Here is a 16100-nt window from a genome sequence, read left to right on the forward strand (position 1 = left end):
CATTTCTAACAATCTCCCACTTGCACTAGAGCCACATAGCCATGTATCTCATACCCATTATCTCTGTATGTCTATCCAGTTGTGACTGTGACATAGGCTTAGTGCGTGGATCTGTTACGTTGTTTGCAGATGCCCCATCTAATGGTAACATTTTTCTATGTGTTTGGATCTTTGATGAGACCTAGGTTCCTTGGCTTGAGCTATCGCCCCATTGTCATCACACAGTAAAGGTACTTGTGACATTATGGTTAGAACCTCATTTAGTTCGGTAATGAACCTTTTTATCCAAACAGATTTTATTGTAGCTTCTAAAGCGACAATGTAATCAACTTTAGTTGTTCTCCAACAACTACGTGTTCATTCAAAATGAAGACGTACCCTTAGGTGGATTTGCAATAATTGATAATAGATATATTACCCAAATCAGTAAATGCTTCCACTTGCTACTCTGATGTTTCTCTCAGATGAGGAACATGTCCTTAGTCCTTCTTAAGTATTTAAGAACATACTTGACTGCTCTCAATTGATCCAATCATGGGCTTGATTTATATCTTCTAGTTATACTCGTATAACCGATATCATGTCTTGTACATGCTATGACATATATGAGAATCCCAATTGCATATGCATAAGAGATTTTTACTCATCTACTGTATCTCATAATGAGTTTTTGGACACATGCTCTTAGAAAAGTGAAGTCCATGTCATACTGGAAGTAAACTTTTCTTAGACTGTTCCATATGAAATCTCCTTAGCATCTTATCAACATACAAGGATTGAGATAATCCAATTATTCTCTTAGATCTATCAGGATAAATCTTTATCTCAAGTATGTAAGATGCTTCTTTAAAATCTTTCATTAAGAATGATTTTAATGAGTCACAGCTTCACTGAAGATATCATTCCTATATCGTTTCCGATAAGTAGTATGTCATCTACATACATCACTAGGAATGCTACCAAACTCCCACTGACCTTTTGTACACTCATTAGTCATCCATGTTTTGTATGAAGTCAAATGTTTTGACAACTTCATCAAATAGGATGTTTCAACTCCAAGAACCTTGCATCAACCCATAAATGGATCTATGTAGCTTGCATACCTTATGCTTATCAACTTTAGAAATGAAGCCTTCAGGTCGATCTATATATAGTTCTTCCTGAAGGTGGCCATTCAGAAAAGCCGCCTTCACATCCATTTTGACAAATCCCATAATCATGGTATGCAGCTATTGCAAGCCAAATCCGAATAGACTTTGTCATAGTGACAGGAGAGAAGGTTTCTTCATAGTCAATCCCTTCTCTTTGCTTGTAGCACTTTGCTACTAGCCTTGCTTTGTAGGTTTCTACTATCCCATCTGAGCCTATCTTCCTCTTAAAGATCCATTTATTCCCTATTGGTACAATACCAGGAAGAGGATCAACTAGAGTCTAGACTTTGTTGGTATACATAGAATCCATTTCGGATTTCATGGTTCCAAGCCATTTCTATGAGTCAATGTCTAACATTGTCTCATTGTAGTTCGAAGGGTCTTCGATATCCTTACAATCACTTAGGAGATTCAACTCTCCTTTGTTGTCATGAAGGAAACCATAATACCTTTTAGGCATTCTGCTAACCCTTCTTGAACTACGTGGAGTCTGTGTTACAACAAGTTTATGGATCTGGGATTGCACTTAGTTCAGTGTTGATTTCTAGCTCATTGGACAATTCCTTGAGTTCTATCTCATGTCCCCTTTTTCCCATCAAGAGTGTATTCCCTTTTAGGAAGGTAGCTGACCTTGTGACAAACAACTCTTGCTCGTCGATGTGATAGAAGTGATATCCCATAGTTTCCTTTTGGATACCCTATAAATCTACACTTCACTAACCTTGCATTTAGTTTATCCGCATATTGCCTTTACATATGCTGGACAACCCCAAATCTTGATCTAATCAAGACTTGGTTTCTTCCCAAAACACATTTCAAATGGAGTTTGTGGAATGGATTTGGAAGGCACTCTATTTAGCAAATGAATTGCAGTTTCAAGTGCATATCCCTAAAAGGATATAGGTAAATTAGTACAGCTCATGGAACTCATTTTAGAAACTCCATTATGTTGTGGAATTCCTGGTGGAGTCCATCGTGATAAGATGCCGTGTTCCTTGAGGTAATCAAGAAACAATGTGCTTAAGTATTCACATCCTAGATCGAATCTAAGGATTTTAATACTCTTGCTTGTTTGGTTTTCAACTTCATTTCTGAATTCCTGAAACTTTTCAAAATTCATATTTATGCTTCATTAAGTATAAATACCCTAACCGTGAATGATCATCGGTAAAGGTAATGAAGTATGAATAACCGCCATCTGTGTTTGTATACAAAAATCCACAAACATCTTAGTGAATTAATCCCAACAGTTCTGTAACTCTTTCTCCTTTACCAGTGAAAGGAGACTTGGTCATTTTACCATGTAGACAAGATTCACAAGTAGGCATATGAACATGATCAAATGATCCAAAAGGTTCCATCTTTTGCCATCCGGTGAATTCTATCTTGGCTAATGCCTCCAAGTTTAAGGTGTCACAATTTAGTTGATGTATCCACATCTCTAGGCCTCTCAGGTCTAGTTGCATCTTTATCCATATACAGTTAATGCTACCATTCATTTCTTAAATGAAAAGAGACCATCAATCAAAATTGCATAAGCAACGATATGATTGATATGTGAAATAGAACAAAGAATTTTGTCAAACAAAACATTAACTCCATCTCTTAAAATATAGAGGCGGATATTAAGTTCTTTACACATCCAGAAATGAAATAACAATTATTTCAAATTCAGGTCTTCTTCAGAGGGTAGTCTGAGATGTTAGGTGCCTATTGCATTGGCAACTACATTAGTGCTACTTCCCACAGTCAGCACCATTTCTCATTTTCCAAGTCTTCTACTCCCACTAGTCCATGCACACAATTGCATATATGTTGACTAGCTCCTGAATCAACTATTCAGTTTAGAAGCTTTAACTGTAATTACTAATTTTAGAACAAGAGAGTGACCTTCCGAAGGTTTTTCTCTTGAGGCTTGCAAGGCATCTCTTGCAATTTCTCTTCCAATGTCCATCCTTGCCTCAGTGAAAACAAGTACCTTTAAGTTACTTGTCTTTCTTTTGTATTCTTTCTTTCTTGGGTTTTTAGAAAACTTTTCTTCTTCTTTCCTTTATCCTTACCTTTTGTTTGGATTTGGAAGAAGAAGAACCCTTCTAAAATTGCAACTATCCTTTTAACCCTTTATCTTTTGAGATATTCATTTAAGCTACTATAGCCATATTGAGTAGCTCATATATGGTATCATTCATCTTTCCCATATTATAGTTCATAACATATTGGGATTAACTAATGATAGGGATGAAAGAAAGAATCTTGTTGAACTTCAACATCAAAGAAAAATCCATATTTTCCAATATCTTATGTAATGATATTACATTGAGATCATGTTGATTAACCGGGAACCCACTTACCATTCTTGTCATAACAAGTTCACATATGGTAATGTAAGCTATGAGTAGCTTCACCTTTTCATGGATGCCAACATGTAACTTTTACCTCGGTTGTCATCCGACACATGCTTCTTATAAGCCTTTGTCTTCTCCTCAATGGCATATGGACCAAGAGGGGTATATGGTGGGGTTTTTCTTATACACAACTAATCTTATCCAATTATAGGACAACTTGGTGTTTGTGCATCAAACCGGATAGTTCGTGTCATCTTGGACGTTTGAGTCAAGTATCTTTGAGATTGGGTTTGTGATGGTTAATTTGAAATTCTGCAAAACGTAAATAGATTTTAATTTAGATTAATCTTCTACCAAGGACTTAGGGTCTTTAAGTCATGATGGTAGCTCCCACTATTTTTGGCAAATTTCATATCCCTCCTGAAATCCGAGAGTTTCCGTTGAAACTCTTAGTGGGGATGGGAGTCTCACTTTCACATAGTTTTCCTCAACCTAACAGTTTGTTGGATTGCTATGATACTAATGAGAGGATACTCTTATCCAATCACATCATTAATGTGAATACCCATCACTATGGCCTCTAGAGAACTAGACCTCAACCTAACAGTTTGTTGGTTTCGTTCGTCTTAGTTAAGTTATTCCCACCATGCTTGTGGGTATAGGGTTTCAAGTATGACCTCAACCTAACAGTTTGTTGGCCACACTCGTTATCTATCCGCACTACATCAAGTATGTGTAATAGGCTTCCCTTGGATGGTTACAAGTACTGGATGTTGCCTCACTGAGGTACAACAATGTGTAAATGTGCCACCCAATAAGAGACTACCACGGTGGAAGGCCACAAAATAGCATTCAAAGTGCCATTTCGCTTATCAACTTAATATTGCTTTGAGGGTAGTTAAATTGGTCTCATTTTAATCCAATTTTAATCCTATTAAAATTACTTATCTAATCTCATTAAATGGTTCCCATTGCAATATATTAGTAGCACATAATACTCCCACTAAATGTTTTAGAAACCATTTGCTTAAGATAGTGGAAATACATGATACTACTAATTGATTAATTATCATCATTACCGAACATTCCAATTGCATTGGGCTTGTAGGATGATTATGGACTTTCTTGTTGATCCAACATGAGCCACCATGTTGGATCATGGTCTTGGATGGTGATTCATTTTAATTACGCGCGCATAAAAATAAATTAGGCATGAAAGCCATTTCATTATTACATAGCCAATCAAAATCGAATACATATCCAATAAGCGGCCAATCACATAGCTCAATTGTTTGGTCTAAGTCCATAACCATCCTTTAATTATTTAAACGCTTTAAATAATTAAACTAGCAATGTAAAAACATGCTCTTGGGTTGCATACATATATATGGGTTTAATTCAAGTGGTAACCATATTCAAATAAAATAAATTTACCATGGAGTGAAAACATTTTACTACAATAGTAAATGTAATTGTGGAAACCTTTTAGGCATAGTTACATTTATCATATATTGCAACTAGGTCTAAAACTATTCAACAATTAATAATGGATCCAAAGTTGATCCACTAGGGTGTGGGGTTAAAGCATGCATTTGTAAAATACAAAGTGGTGATCATGATTTTTCCAACAAGTGAATAATCATGAATGTGACTAGGTAGGCCAACCACACTCACCAAAGTAATCAAAATTAATTTTAGTGTAGTAGGTAAATAATTAGTGATAGGAATAATTTGATCAACTTTTGCATTTTATATCAAATCACCATCATTTACATCTAGATAGTCCCCACACACTCACCAAAGTAATCTTATTAATTTTAGTGTGGTGGGTAAATGTTTATTGAGTGGAAACATTTTTGAAAAACTTTTAATTTTATAATAAACATCATCATCATCTTTTGACCTATCTTGGTGGAAAATTCCACTAAACACAATCATCAAAATTAGCCACCTAACTTATGGATCAAAAAGATCCCATAACAAGAACATCAAGAACACCAAGAACATGCATATGAACTAATATGAATGTTCATGCTATTTCCGGAAAAATTCATATTCCATTTTAACTATCTCATGCTCTTAATATCATATATTTCATGAAGTTAAAATCATGTGAGTTTTAATGCAACTATGCTCTAATATTCATATACATATATGAACACAAAGAGAGCATCAATCATCAAAACACAAATCCAGAAATTCAAAATCCCAAACAACCCCTTTCACTCCATTTGATTTTTATTCAATCATATCAAAATAAATCAAGTATAACTATTATACTTTTAAATGAATTCACAACCCATATATGCATCTCTAAACCCCAAAAACATATCAAGTTCATGACCTATGGCTCTGATACCAATTGTAGGAATTTCAAAACATTTTTCCAAAGTTCATTTCAATATTAAACATGCATTTAATCAAATTAATCGCAGCGGAAGTCTATGGTGGTTGTTTAAATTCAAAAACAAAACTTCTTCCAAGTATCTTAAGCCATGAACATTGATATGTTTTTCATAAATGAAAATTCAAGAGAAAAAGGATAAGATCTAATTACCCTTGAAGCAATTATATGAACCAATTTGTGTTTGGTCTTCTCTTGATGATTTCCTCTTTGTTGATCTCCTCTTTGATCTTTGCTCCTTAATCTTTCTCCTCCATGTGAGCCACAAAAGTATATGGCCTCTAAGTCTCCACACCAATGGAACCTTGAGATGAGAATAAGTATCTTGAGAATACTTGGATGCTAGTGCAAGATTCACAAGATTGGTTTCAATCTAAACCACTTTGAAAGATGAAAGTGTTTCACTCTTGAAAACTCTCTTTTGTCTCTCTTTGATCTCCCAAACCCATTTGGTTGATGTTGGATTGTGTTTGTGTGTTAATTAGCTTATGGAAACAATTCCCATACACATTCACTTAACCATTTTCGGCCAAATCCCATTGGGCTTCCAAAATTAGGCCTTATGACACTTAAACCATAATATTTAGGTGTCTTAAGCCCTTGGGCTTGATACCCAACCATTTGGGCTTCCCTCTAACTATTATCGAGGCCCAAATACGTTTTTACACGTAGTAAATCATCCACATCAAATCAATCAAATTGATTTCCTCATTCTCATTTGTATTACTCAAAGTTAACCATTTAAGGTGTGCGATCCATTAGGTTCTAATTAGCAAGGCAGTGGGAAAATATTAGAACTCTTTCTAACCAACTGGAATTAAAACCCCTTTTTAATTCTTCCTTTATTTGGATCGATCACAATCAATCCTAGGACTTCCACAAGCCAAGAGTGACATCTAGCAATATATCAAGGCTACCCAAGCTAACCAGAATAGATGAAGAACCTATTCAGTTGGAATTGCAATGCAATACGATCCTTCTCTTATACAATGTTTCAAATCATATTATTAGGGTACGGATTGTTTATGTCAAACCCCTAATATGATTTATAACCTCATGTGATTCAAAAGAACATGATTAAGAACAACTTTCTAAATCAAGCTCAAAAATACTTTGGCCAAAGATTTACTGAATCACATCTTGAAACATTCTCCTTCTTTATCGAAAGTAGAGATTCCTTATTGTACATTCACATGCCCCTATGATGAATTAAGAGATCCCAACAACACTTAAGACAAATCTTTTACGGCTTGCCTTTAAGAGCTATCAAAGATCAATAACGCATCACAGGACAACCATGATACCTCAGGTCTAAGGACTAATTTGCATTATTGCAACTATGAGTTCTCATTTGACATATAGATAAATACTCCATATGAGAACTACGGTTGATCGCGTTCAGTGTACTCATTCACTAATGAGCACCCACATACTTGTATTAGTGTCAACTACACAAATGGTTTGAGACTAACCATCCTCCCAATTGAGCATACATAATATGTGCTAATCTTGACGGTTTATCAATGCCCATTTGATAACCTATGATTAGGAACATTTTGGGATGCTACAGTTAGAGATTAAAGGTCTCCCGAATCTAATCTTCTTTAGATTACTTTATCTCTTATTTAGCATACCCGGGACATTTGTTTCTTTACACGATGTAAAAGATAACAAATAAGTTTGCCCTTTATATATCATATACGAAATGTATTCTAAGGAGATTACATCAAATGTATTGGCTCTTAGGGCACATTTCTAACATAATACCCATGTACCATTCTTTTCAATCATTGACAATTCATCCTGCATAGCCTTCAACCATGATTCATCTTGAGCTGCTTCTGCATTCTTCTCTAGTTCCATGATGAACAGGTTGCACTATGCAAGAACATCATCTAACCTTCTTCATTTCAATGGTGAGTGATCATAAGCTTGAGTATTTCTCTCTCCATTGCTTATGCCACTTGACATGTGTTGTGATGATGTTTGAGAGAGTAATGGGCTCCTTTCATGTTGAATTTGAGTATGAGGTGTTAGTGCAATATTCTCATCTCCATCTTCTATACTGAAACCATGCTCACTTTGACTTCCATCGTTAAATGGTGCCACAATTTTATCAGAGTTCTTTGTCCAGTTCCAAGAGCCTTCTTCATCAAAGGTGATATCTCTTGACAATGTGAGTTTCTTGGAGATTGGATCAAAAATCCTATATCCTTTCTCGCAAGTTGCATACCCAACGAACGCTCCCTTCACACTTTTAGGCTCAAGTTTGTGTCTTAGTTTAGTAGGAACATGAACATAATGCAGAGAACCAAAAAATTTCAAATGTGCAATACCATGCTTTCTTCCACTGTAGGCTTCACAAGGTGTGATATTGTTCAAGGCTTTTGTGGGACACCTATTTAGGATGTACACAGCTGTGTGAATAGCTTTTGCCCAAAGGTAATAGGGCATTCCCTTCTCATGTAGCATGGATTTGGCCATTTCAATCACAGTTATGTTCTTCCTCTCTACCACCCCATTCTGTTGAAGGGCATAAGCCATTATGAGATGCCTTTGAATGCCATGATCTTCACAAAACTCCATGAACGCAAAAGATAGAAACTCTCCTCCTCTGTCAATCCTCAAGCACTTCACCTTGTATCCAGATTGAAGTTCAGTCAAGGACTTAAATTTCCTAAAGCAATTGAAAGCCTTAGATTTGTTTCTTAAGAAATACACTCATATCATCCTTGTAAAATCATCAATGAGCAGAATGAAATACTTGTTTCCTGCGATAGACTCATTTCTCATAGGGCCACATAGGTTAACATGAATTAACTCAAAAGGGACACTTGCTCTTAGAGCTTGACCTTTTGGAAAAACATTTCTGTGTTGTTTTCCAAATTAGCAACCCTTACACACACCACTTTGTTCTTCTAATTGTCTCTAAACTATTTTAGCCCTCTAAAATGCAAATGTCCTAGCCTTTTATGCCAAGCCCATGTGCAATGAGTGACATTGGCCTTCATGGCTAATTGATTTTCAGCTAGAAGAGATAAGGGATAGCACATGTTCTTCTTCATTTGAACCTTGATGATGAGACAGTTCATTGAAAAGCTACCAAACACCTTGCACATTCCTTCTCCAAACACTAGGAAGTACCCATGCTCATCCATTTGCCCAACACTCAGCAAATTCTCCTTTAATCTTGGAAGGTACATCACTTCTCTGATGTATTTTCTGCCTCTGGTTGTATCAATGACCAATGAACCCATGCCAGCCACATTCACAAGTGCACCAGTTGGCATTTGCACTTTCCCAGCCACATTTGTTCTCACATCAACAAGCAAATCCACATTTCCAGTCATGTGATTGCTACATCCACTGTCAATGTACCACTCCCCATTTGTTTTTGCCTCAGTGGTTGCACAATTCGCATAGAACATATTTCCAGTCAATTCTATTTGGCTTGCACAGTTTGCCTTTTGCACAGACTTTCCTACAATGCAATCCCTAGCCAAATGACCAAACCTATCACAGTTGTAGCATTTAGGCTTCCCTTTATACCTACATTCACCAAAGTTGTACTTTGAGCACACCTTGCCCTGTGGTTTTACACCTTCTTGGCTCACTGTTTGTGATGAGCTAAAGTTCTGCACATGATTGTTCTGTTGAGGCTTGCCTTTTGATTCCCATAGTTTGCCCTTAGGATTCCAATTTTTTTGAAACTTGGATTAACCAGATTGAGCACCACTCTTGTTCTGGCCTTTTGGACTCACAGTGAATGAGGCAAATGCCTTCTCAATTGTATCAACACTGTGCAATTCAAACCATTGCTCTTGACTCTTCAAAATAGCAATTACTTCTTGCAGTTCTACAATTCCCAGACTCTTTGTGTTTTCAATCACAAGACATATGGGATCATACACCTTACTAAGACTAATTAAGACCTTTTGAACGAGCCTATCATTCGAAAGAACTTCACCAAACGTTTTCATTTGGTTAATCAGCTCATTCAATCTAGTAAGGTAATCAGACAAAGAATCATTATCACACATTCTAGTATATTCAAATTCGTGTATGAGGTTTTGAAGTTTTACCAATCTAACATGATCATCACCATGGTATTCTCCATACAACAACTCCCTTGCCATTTTAGCCGAGTCTGCGTTGGCAATTTGTCGAAAGATTTGATTGGAAACTGCATTTTGTATGATACCCAGAGCTTTTGCATCTTTTATGAAGATTGCAGCCATTTTCTCATCGTCTTCTTCTTCTAAGGTTTCCTCAGATGTCTTATTCTTCTTCTTCGCATCAGGAATTGGAATTCCCTTTTCCACCAGATTCCATAACCCATATGATTTGAATATGGTTACCATCTTGATTCTCCAGAACTCGTAGTTCTCACCGAAGAAGATCGGAGTTCTCACCTCTGAGCTTTCAGATCCAGCATTTTCTGATCTCAGATACACCAAAAACGAGTTGTTTTCAGATTCAAGAAGAAATCGAGTTCTAGCAGCTTTCGTGAGCCTTGAGTGAGCTTCGATATGCTCCGATTGACTTTCACAGTTCCAACGCCCAGATTCAGATGATCCAACCTGGCTTTGATACCATGTTAGTGTTTTCTGATGTGTGTGAGTGAGAGTGACGAAAGGAGAGATGAAAAGAGAATGAAAATGGTAACTGCTCTGCTATATTGAAGCAGATGAATGTTCTCTTCTATTTCATTGCAACCTCACGCACTTGGAATGAGGAATATAACCGTTAGGCACAATAGCTGGATCTCTTACATCACAAGATGATCTTAGCCATCCATCTAGTTATCCAATAGGATCTTTACACTTGGCTATGAAAATAAAGGGATAAAAAATACTGTTTTAACTAACTCCTAAATCAGCTTAAGAGCTTATAATTCAACACTAATTAATTGTGATTAATCGTCTTCGCTAATCATGTGTGCTCATCACTACACTAATCTAAAATGTCCCATCTTAGATCTTACTAAGAAAAAAGGAAGATCCCACTTGATGATTTGAATCTTGAAAACATACACACAATTTTACTTATTTTCAATATATTAGATCAGAACAAAGACTAATTCAATTAAATTGGGTTTCACAAATCTTTGACAAACAAAAATAAGGTTTCTCAAATCCTGTGAGTCCTCACCTCAGTCCTTGCAATTCCGCGTGGTACACGCAAAGTCCCAAACCAAGACTGAAATACATTTCAAACTATCCCTAGCTGTAGCTAGTTTGGTGGGAAAACGATATCATCAATAATAAAAGCAAAAAGTGGAATTTTGTAACACAAGGACACCATGACGGTGGTCATGGTGGTGGTGGCGGTGGTGGACCAAGTACAGTACACGTAGCCATTATTCTTGAGCTAGAGAGAGAGCGCTTCCCTCCATCAAACGTCACATTAAGCCAGTAGCAGCTAAACTAGGTAGGCTTCTTTTTTTAATTTATCTTCCATAACTCTCTTGTCACTTTTTGGACAATTTTAAATTTAATTTAGTGTTTAGAATTTGTCAATATCCAATGCCCATGCTTGGAAGGAGCTAGCCTAAGCATATTGTTTGTATCAGTAGTCATGCAAGTTGGCAAGTAGTGGCTCCAATTTTTCTTCTTTGATGACTTTGGCACATCTCGGGTTTTTAACGCGTACTACTGCGTCCAACCAATAAACCTTTGATAATTTGGAAACAAAGAGAAAAAAAAAACCAACTATTGGAAGATTTTGCAGGACCTAGCTCATTTTTTTATAGTTTAATTTCTAATCATTCTCACGTGATTGTGGTTAACCTAGTAAAAAAAAAAGCCCAAGTACTATTAAAAAAAAAGTCCAATTATTTACTCTAAAACTAAAAATGGAAACTTACTAAGGGACCAAATAGGTTAACCTAGTAACATATACCTTAGCAAAAATAAAAAAAAACCTAGCAGCATATAGGAAAATCTACTCTACTCAACATAAGAAAATAAAAAACGAGCAGTTTATTATTGAATATCTATTGCAAGAGGAAGCGATCTTCGAGGAAGAACAAGAAGGTAAAAACCCGCAAAACTATTGCTTATATTTTCTATTGAAAAATACATGGCAGAAAAACTTGATTATGCAAAGTTAATTGATACTTTGGCATCGAAAAATACAAGATGAGTGATGTTTTGATGTATTTTATAAAGTTGTTATGTGAATTACATTTTGTTTGTTTTTTTCAGGTTACAATTCTGACTTTGAGTTCAAATAATTTTTTTAAAATTTATCCAAAAAAAAAAAAAACATAAATATATACACAGAGTAAAAGGCCACATTTTAGTAATTCACATAGGATCTCCAAAACCTTAAGACCGCCCATGATTTTGAGTCCACACAAAAATTAACATAAATTCCAAACCCCGAAAATGACTTATCAAGAACTTCACTCAATTCTGAATTAAGAGGTGCATTCGAAGCAACTTGCATGTAAAGAAAACTTTGGTTTTCGTAAGTGTTGAAAATTTCTCAAAATTACTTGACCATGACAATTGATAAATATATAAATTTATGCCAATTTGTCAGCCATCGCGGCCGACGTACCAAAGAGTGTAGAGATTAGAGATTTTATCCAAAAAACTCCAAATTATTGGTCCTCAAGAAATATGAGATAACTACTAAAAATGCAATCGCACGCGTACATACAATGATACTCGCGCAGTTTGACATCTAATATTTCTTTGTTCTTTTTTGGCTGCTGGTGATGCCAAAAGCCAAATGTACAGTTGTCAATTGCTAAACAGTGAATGCGAAACTAAAACCTTTTGACTTCTGTACAAAGTCAACCCAATGAGAAAGCATTTTGGGGTTAAGAAAAGAATCTCAGCCCTCCTGCTCAATATATAAGCAAGCCTTGTTATATAGATTTCCTCTCATCATCATATTTTCTTCACAATCCAAAGTCAGCTGCCTACTCTCTCTCTCTCTCTCTCTCTCTCTCTCTCTCTGGTTTTGTGTGCATGGAGAACTGGGATTTGCAAGCTGTGGTGAGAGGATGCAATACTACTGCCAATATTGATGAAGCCATGGAGAACTCTCAAATTCCATATTGCTTTGCTCCATTAAGCATTGAAGAAGAAGATGACTTTTTCCATGCTTTGCCTCAGCTGTTTGAAGCCACAGCAGCTTTAGATGAATTGGAGGAGCTTTACAAGCCATTCTATCCAGTTTTGCAACCCTCAACCCCACCAATCATTCTTGCCGCCTCCGTGTCTGTTCCCCAAGAGGCCATCACTGTAGAAGTACCAAAGAAGCTGAAGGAATCATCAACTATCTGTAAAAAAATTAGGTTTGTCAATTCTCTAACTTATTTTGTTAATAACGGCTTATAGATAATGGTAGAGTAACCAAATTTGTTCGTTAGATTAAACGATTTATAATTTTCCCAAATGTTGAATTTTTTTTTTTTCAAATGTTGATTTCAGAAGGAAGAATCAGAGCAAAAGGGTGGTGAAACAGGTGAAAGCAGAAGATCTTTTTTCTGATGTGTGGGCGTGGCGTAAATATGGGCAAAAACCCATCAAGGGATCGCCATATCCGAGGAGCTATTACAGGTGCAGCAGCTCAAAAGGATGCTCAGCAAGAAAACAAGTGGAAAGGAGCTGTTCCAATCCTGAAACCTTCATCATAACCTACACTGCAGAACACAACCATGTCCATCCGACTCGTCGAAACTCTCTTGCCGGAAGCACTAGATCCAAGTTCCCATCATCTAAAAACAAAGATAAGTGTAAAAGTTCTTTGAATTCTCCAGCCATGACCAATTTGGCGGCTTCCATTGAAGAAGATCACGATGTGCAAAGCGCAAGTACTAATACTGTAAAAGAGGAGGCACAATTGTTGTTGGAAGAGGATGAAATTGGTCATGAAAATGTCATGTTGGATGTGGTGTTGAGTGATGAAATGATCCCAAGCTTAGAGGATTTGGATAGAGAGTTGGAACCAGTTATGGATGGTTGGTTTTTGGATCAATTTTCGGAAAATTTTCCAAGTCCTTGGTTCAATATTGGTCACTCTAATACTGTAACCGGTGCTTGCTGATTCACCAAGAAGTCATACCAAAGAAGAGAAGCAACATTTGATTGTATATCAGCAATTTGTATCGTCTGTTCTCTTCCTAGTCCATGCAATTTTTCTTTTTCTTTTTTAGGTCTAGCTTCATAGATACCAAGATAATTGAAGTTGATGAGTTCAAATTAAGTTAGCCGATTTAAAAAAATTTATAAAGATGAATTTGTAACTAATCTCAATAATTATGTGTATTATATATGTGAGCATGGATAGGATGACATCATCTCTCATTTTCAATAATATAATTGCTGTGAAGGATGTACCATCAACTTGGATTTTATTTCTTTTAGAGGAATTTCTGATATTCTGCTGGTGGGACAATAATTAATCCACAGCAAAATATATTTTATTAGACAGGATAAGCATCATTAGTTTGAAGCCCAGATTGGGTTAGCAATATGGAATTAGAACTTAGAAGGCAATTTAATAGGAATTGTTGAGCAGTCGAAAGGAATTTGGTATTTTCATATATAGCTCCTGCAAGTATAGTGTCAAGGGTGAAGAAAGCATCAGAACTAGTAACACTTTTGAATGCTAAGCAATTCTAACATCTTTTGAAAATGAAAAGTTACCTTCTGATTATAGCACATCATCAAAAAAACACCCAAGCCCCCTCTCCCCCAAAAAACACTCCTACCACCGTTTTCACTTTGAAGGAGGAAGAAGCCACTATTCTCCCCCACTCTCCCCTTCTCTCTTCCTCCCTTCTCCTCTATTCCCCCATTTTGAGTGACATAAGGTTTCCCCTTTTTGTCTTCGCTTTGTTATGATTTTCCTCCACCATCATAGGTGGCTGTGTCTCAACGTTGGATCTAAAAATTATGATTTGTATTGGCCCTTAATGACTAGTGATTTTTTCAGCTAAATCCCAGAGTTTCTCAAAATAAAAAATAAAAAAAACATGAGAATGTTATATATATCCATAATATTTTGGGGTTTTGTCCCTCTCTTCTAAAAATTTGCCATTTCCCTCTCTTCATTCATTGTTCTTGTTAAAATAATTGTTAAACCACAAAATAACAGCTTATATCTTGCACAAACTATCAATAATATTGAAATTGAAGTTCTAATTATTGATAAGCTAACAAAACTATTTTGAATTAGTCTGATCCTTATAGTTATTAGTCCGCGTGGTTCAGTCCTTCAAACCAAAACCAACAGCTTTCAGGGTCCTTAAACTGGGCCTAGCTAACCTATATATAGCAGTAGCAGCCTCTCTCTATGCTTAGTATAGGATAATAAAAGCCGAGCAAAGAAGATGTCATCTATTTTCTCCTCCATGGCGGTGGCCACGGTGGACCCAAAACCCTAGCTCCTGTCCTTTCCCTCCGTTTAACGTAACCAAATGTCTTCGTTAATATATATAAATGTTCCATCACTGTCTCTTCTGTTCACTTGTGGAGCTCGTGGGGCACTTTCTAGAGGGGGAGGGGGGATGCCACACATGCAAGTTGGATTGACTTTTTTGCATTCTTTGACTTTTCTGCGTGTTCTATTCTTCCTCATATTATATAGACCTGGATTTGCGACAAACTGATACCTACCCAACAACAATCATCATTAATTCAAGTGAAATGACAAACAATTAACATTGGAAAATTAAATTTGATCAAGACTATAATGCAAAAATAATTTTTCAACTCTTACTTTTGGGGTCTAATAACTTGTAACTCTATGCATATAATATAGGAAAATATTCTCTTATTCGCGGATTAAATTAGTGTTATACTGTTGATCTAAACCATTAGTTATGTCGATTGATACGTACCTAAATGTATGCTCAAGATTCACGATGTAGTATCATAAACATTCGTGTCATAATATTACACCTATATATATATATTGAGATCACACTGAAGGATACATTGATCAGGGTATGATGAATGGACTATGTGGTACAAGATTCGAAATGCATTATGTTGTACAAACTTCCACCAGTAAATAGAAGTTTCAAACTGAAATAAATTAGTGAGAACTTCCATAAGTAACAGACAAAAACATCAAACACAAGACAAGACACAGTCAATAATTCTTCTGAGGAACATTCTGGCCCCATGGTATGTTTTAGCGAGGAGCTTATAAAGAGTCCAATTTGTCTGTGAATCAGCA

At 36.2% G+C, this 16100-nt stretch overlaps 2 protein-coding genes across 2 annotated transcripts; one reads left to right on the forward strand and one right to left on the reverse strand.

Annotated features, from left to right (window-relative positions):
• Positions 1-7805: 7805 nt before the first annotated feature.
• On the reverse strand, positions 7806-10261 carry LOC148294511 (uncharacterized). Its single transcript, XM_088253785.1, has 3 exons — positions 9662-10261; positions 9045-9586; positions 7806-8577 (listed from the first exon to the last, which is right to left on the reverse strand). Exons 1-3 carry the CDS (start codon positions 10259-10261, stop codon positions 7806-7808), a joined length of 1914 nt encoding a protein of 637 aa, XP_088109911.1.
• Positions 10262-12794: 2533 nt separating this feature from the next.
• LOC110762470 (putative WRKY transcription factor 29) lies at positions 12795-14206 on the forward strand. The gene is made up of 2 exons (XM_021965114.2): positions 12795-13209; positions 13346-14206. Exons 1-2 carry the CDS (start codon positions 12881-12883, stop codon positions 13959-13961), a joined length of 945 nt encoding a protein of 314 aa, XP_021820806.1. The 5' UTR covers positions 12795-12880; the 3' UTR covers positions 13962-14206.
• The last annotated feature ends 1894 nt before the right edge of the window (positions 14207-16100 follow it).

Source organism: Prunus avium, chromosome 5 (assembly GCF_965620075.1).
Source record: "Prunus avium chromosome 5, drPruAviu1.hap1.1, whole genome shotgun sequence".
NCBI classification, from domain to species: Eukaryota; Viridiplantae; Streptophyta; class Magnoliopsida; order Rosales; family Rosaceae; genus Prunus; species Prunus avium.

Bases quoted from the DNA above. Each gene is read 5' to 3' on its own strand.
- LOC148294511 (XM_088253785.1), bottom strand. From the start codon at position 10,261: ATGGTAACCATATTCAAATCATATGGGTTATGGAATCTGGTGGAAAAG. The intron at 9,587-9,661 runs GTGAGTCCAAAA...TGGAATCCTAAG, and splicing joins AGGCATTTGCCTCATTCACT to GGCAAACTATGGGAATCAAA. The intron at 8,578-9,044 runs GTACTTCCTAGT...CAATTGCTTTAG, and splicing joins GGGCAAATGGATGAGCATGG to GAAATTTAAGTCCTTGACTG.
- LOC110762470 (XM_021965114.2), top strand. From the start codon at position 12,881: ATGGAGAACTGGGATTTGCAAGCTGTGGTGAGAGGATGCAATACTACT. The intron at 13,210-13,345 runs GTTTGTCAATTC...TGTTGATTTCAG, and splicing joins ACTATCTGTAAAAAAATTAG to AAGGAAGAATCAGAGCAAAA.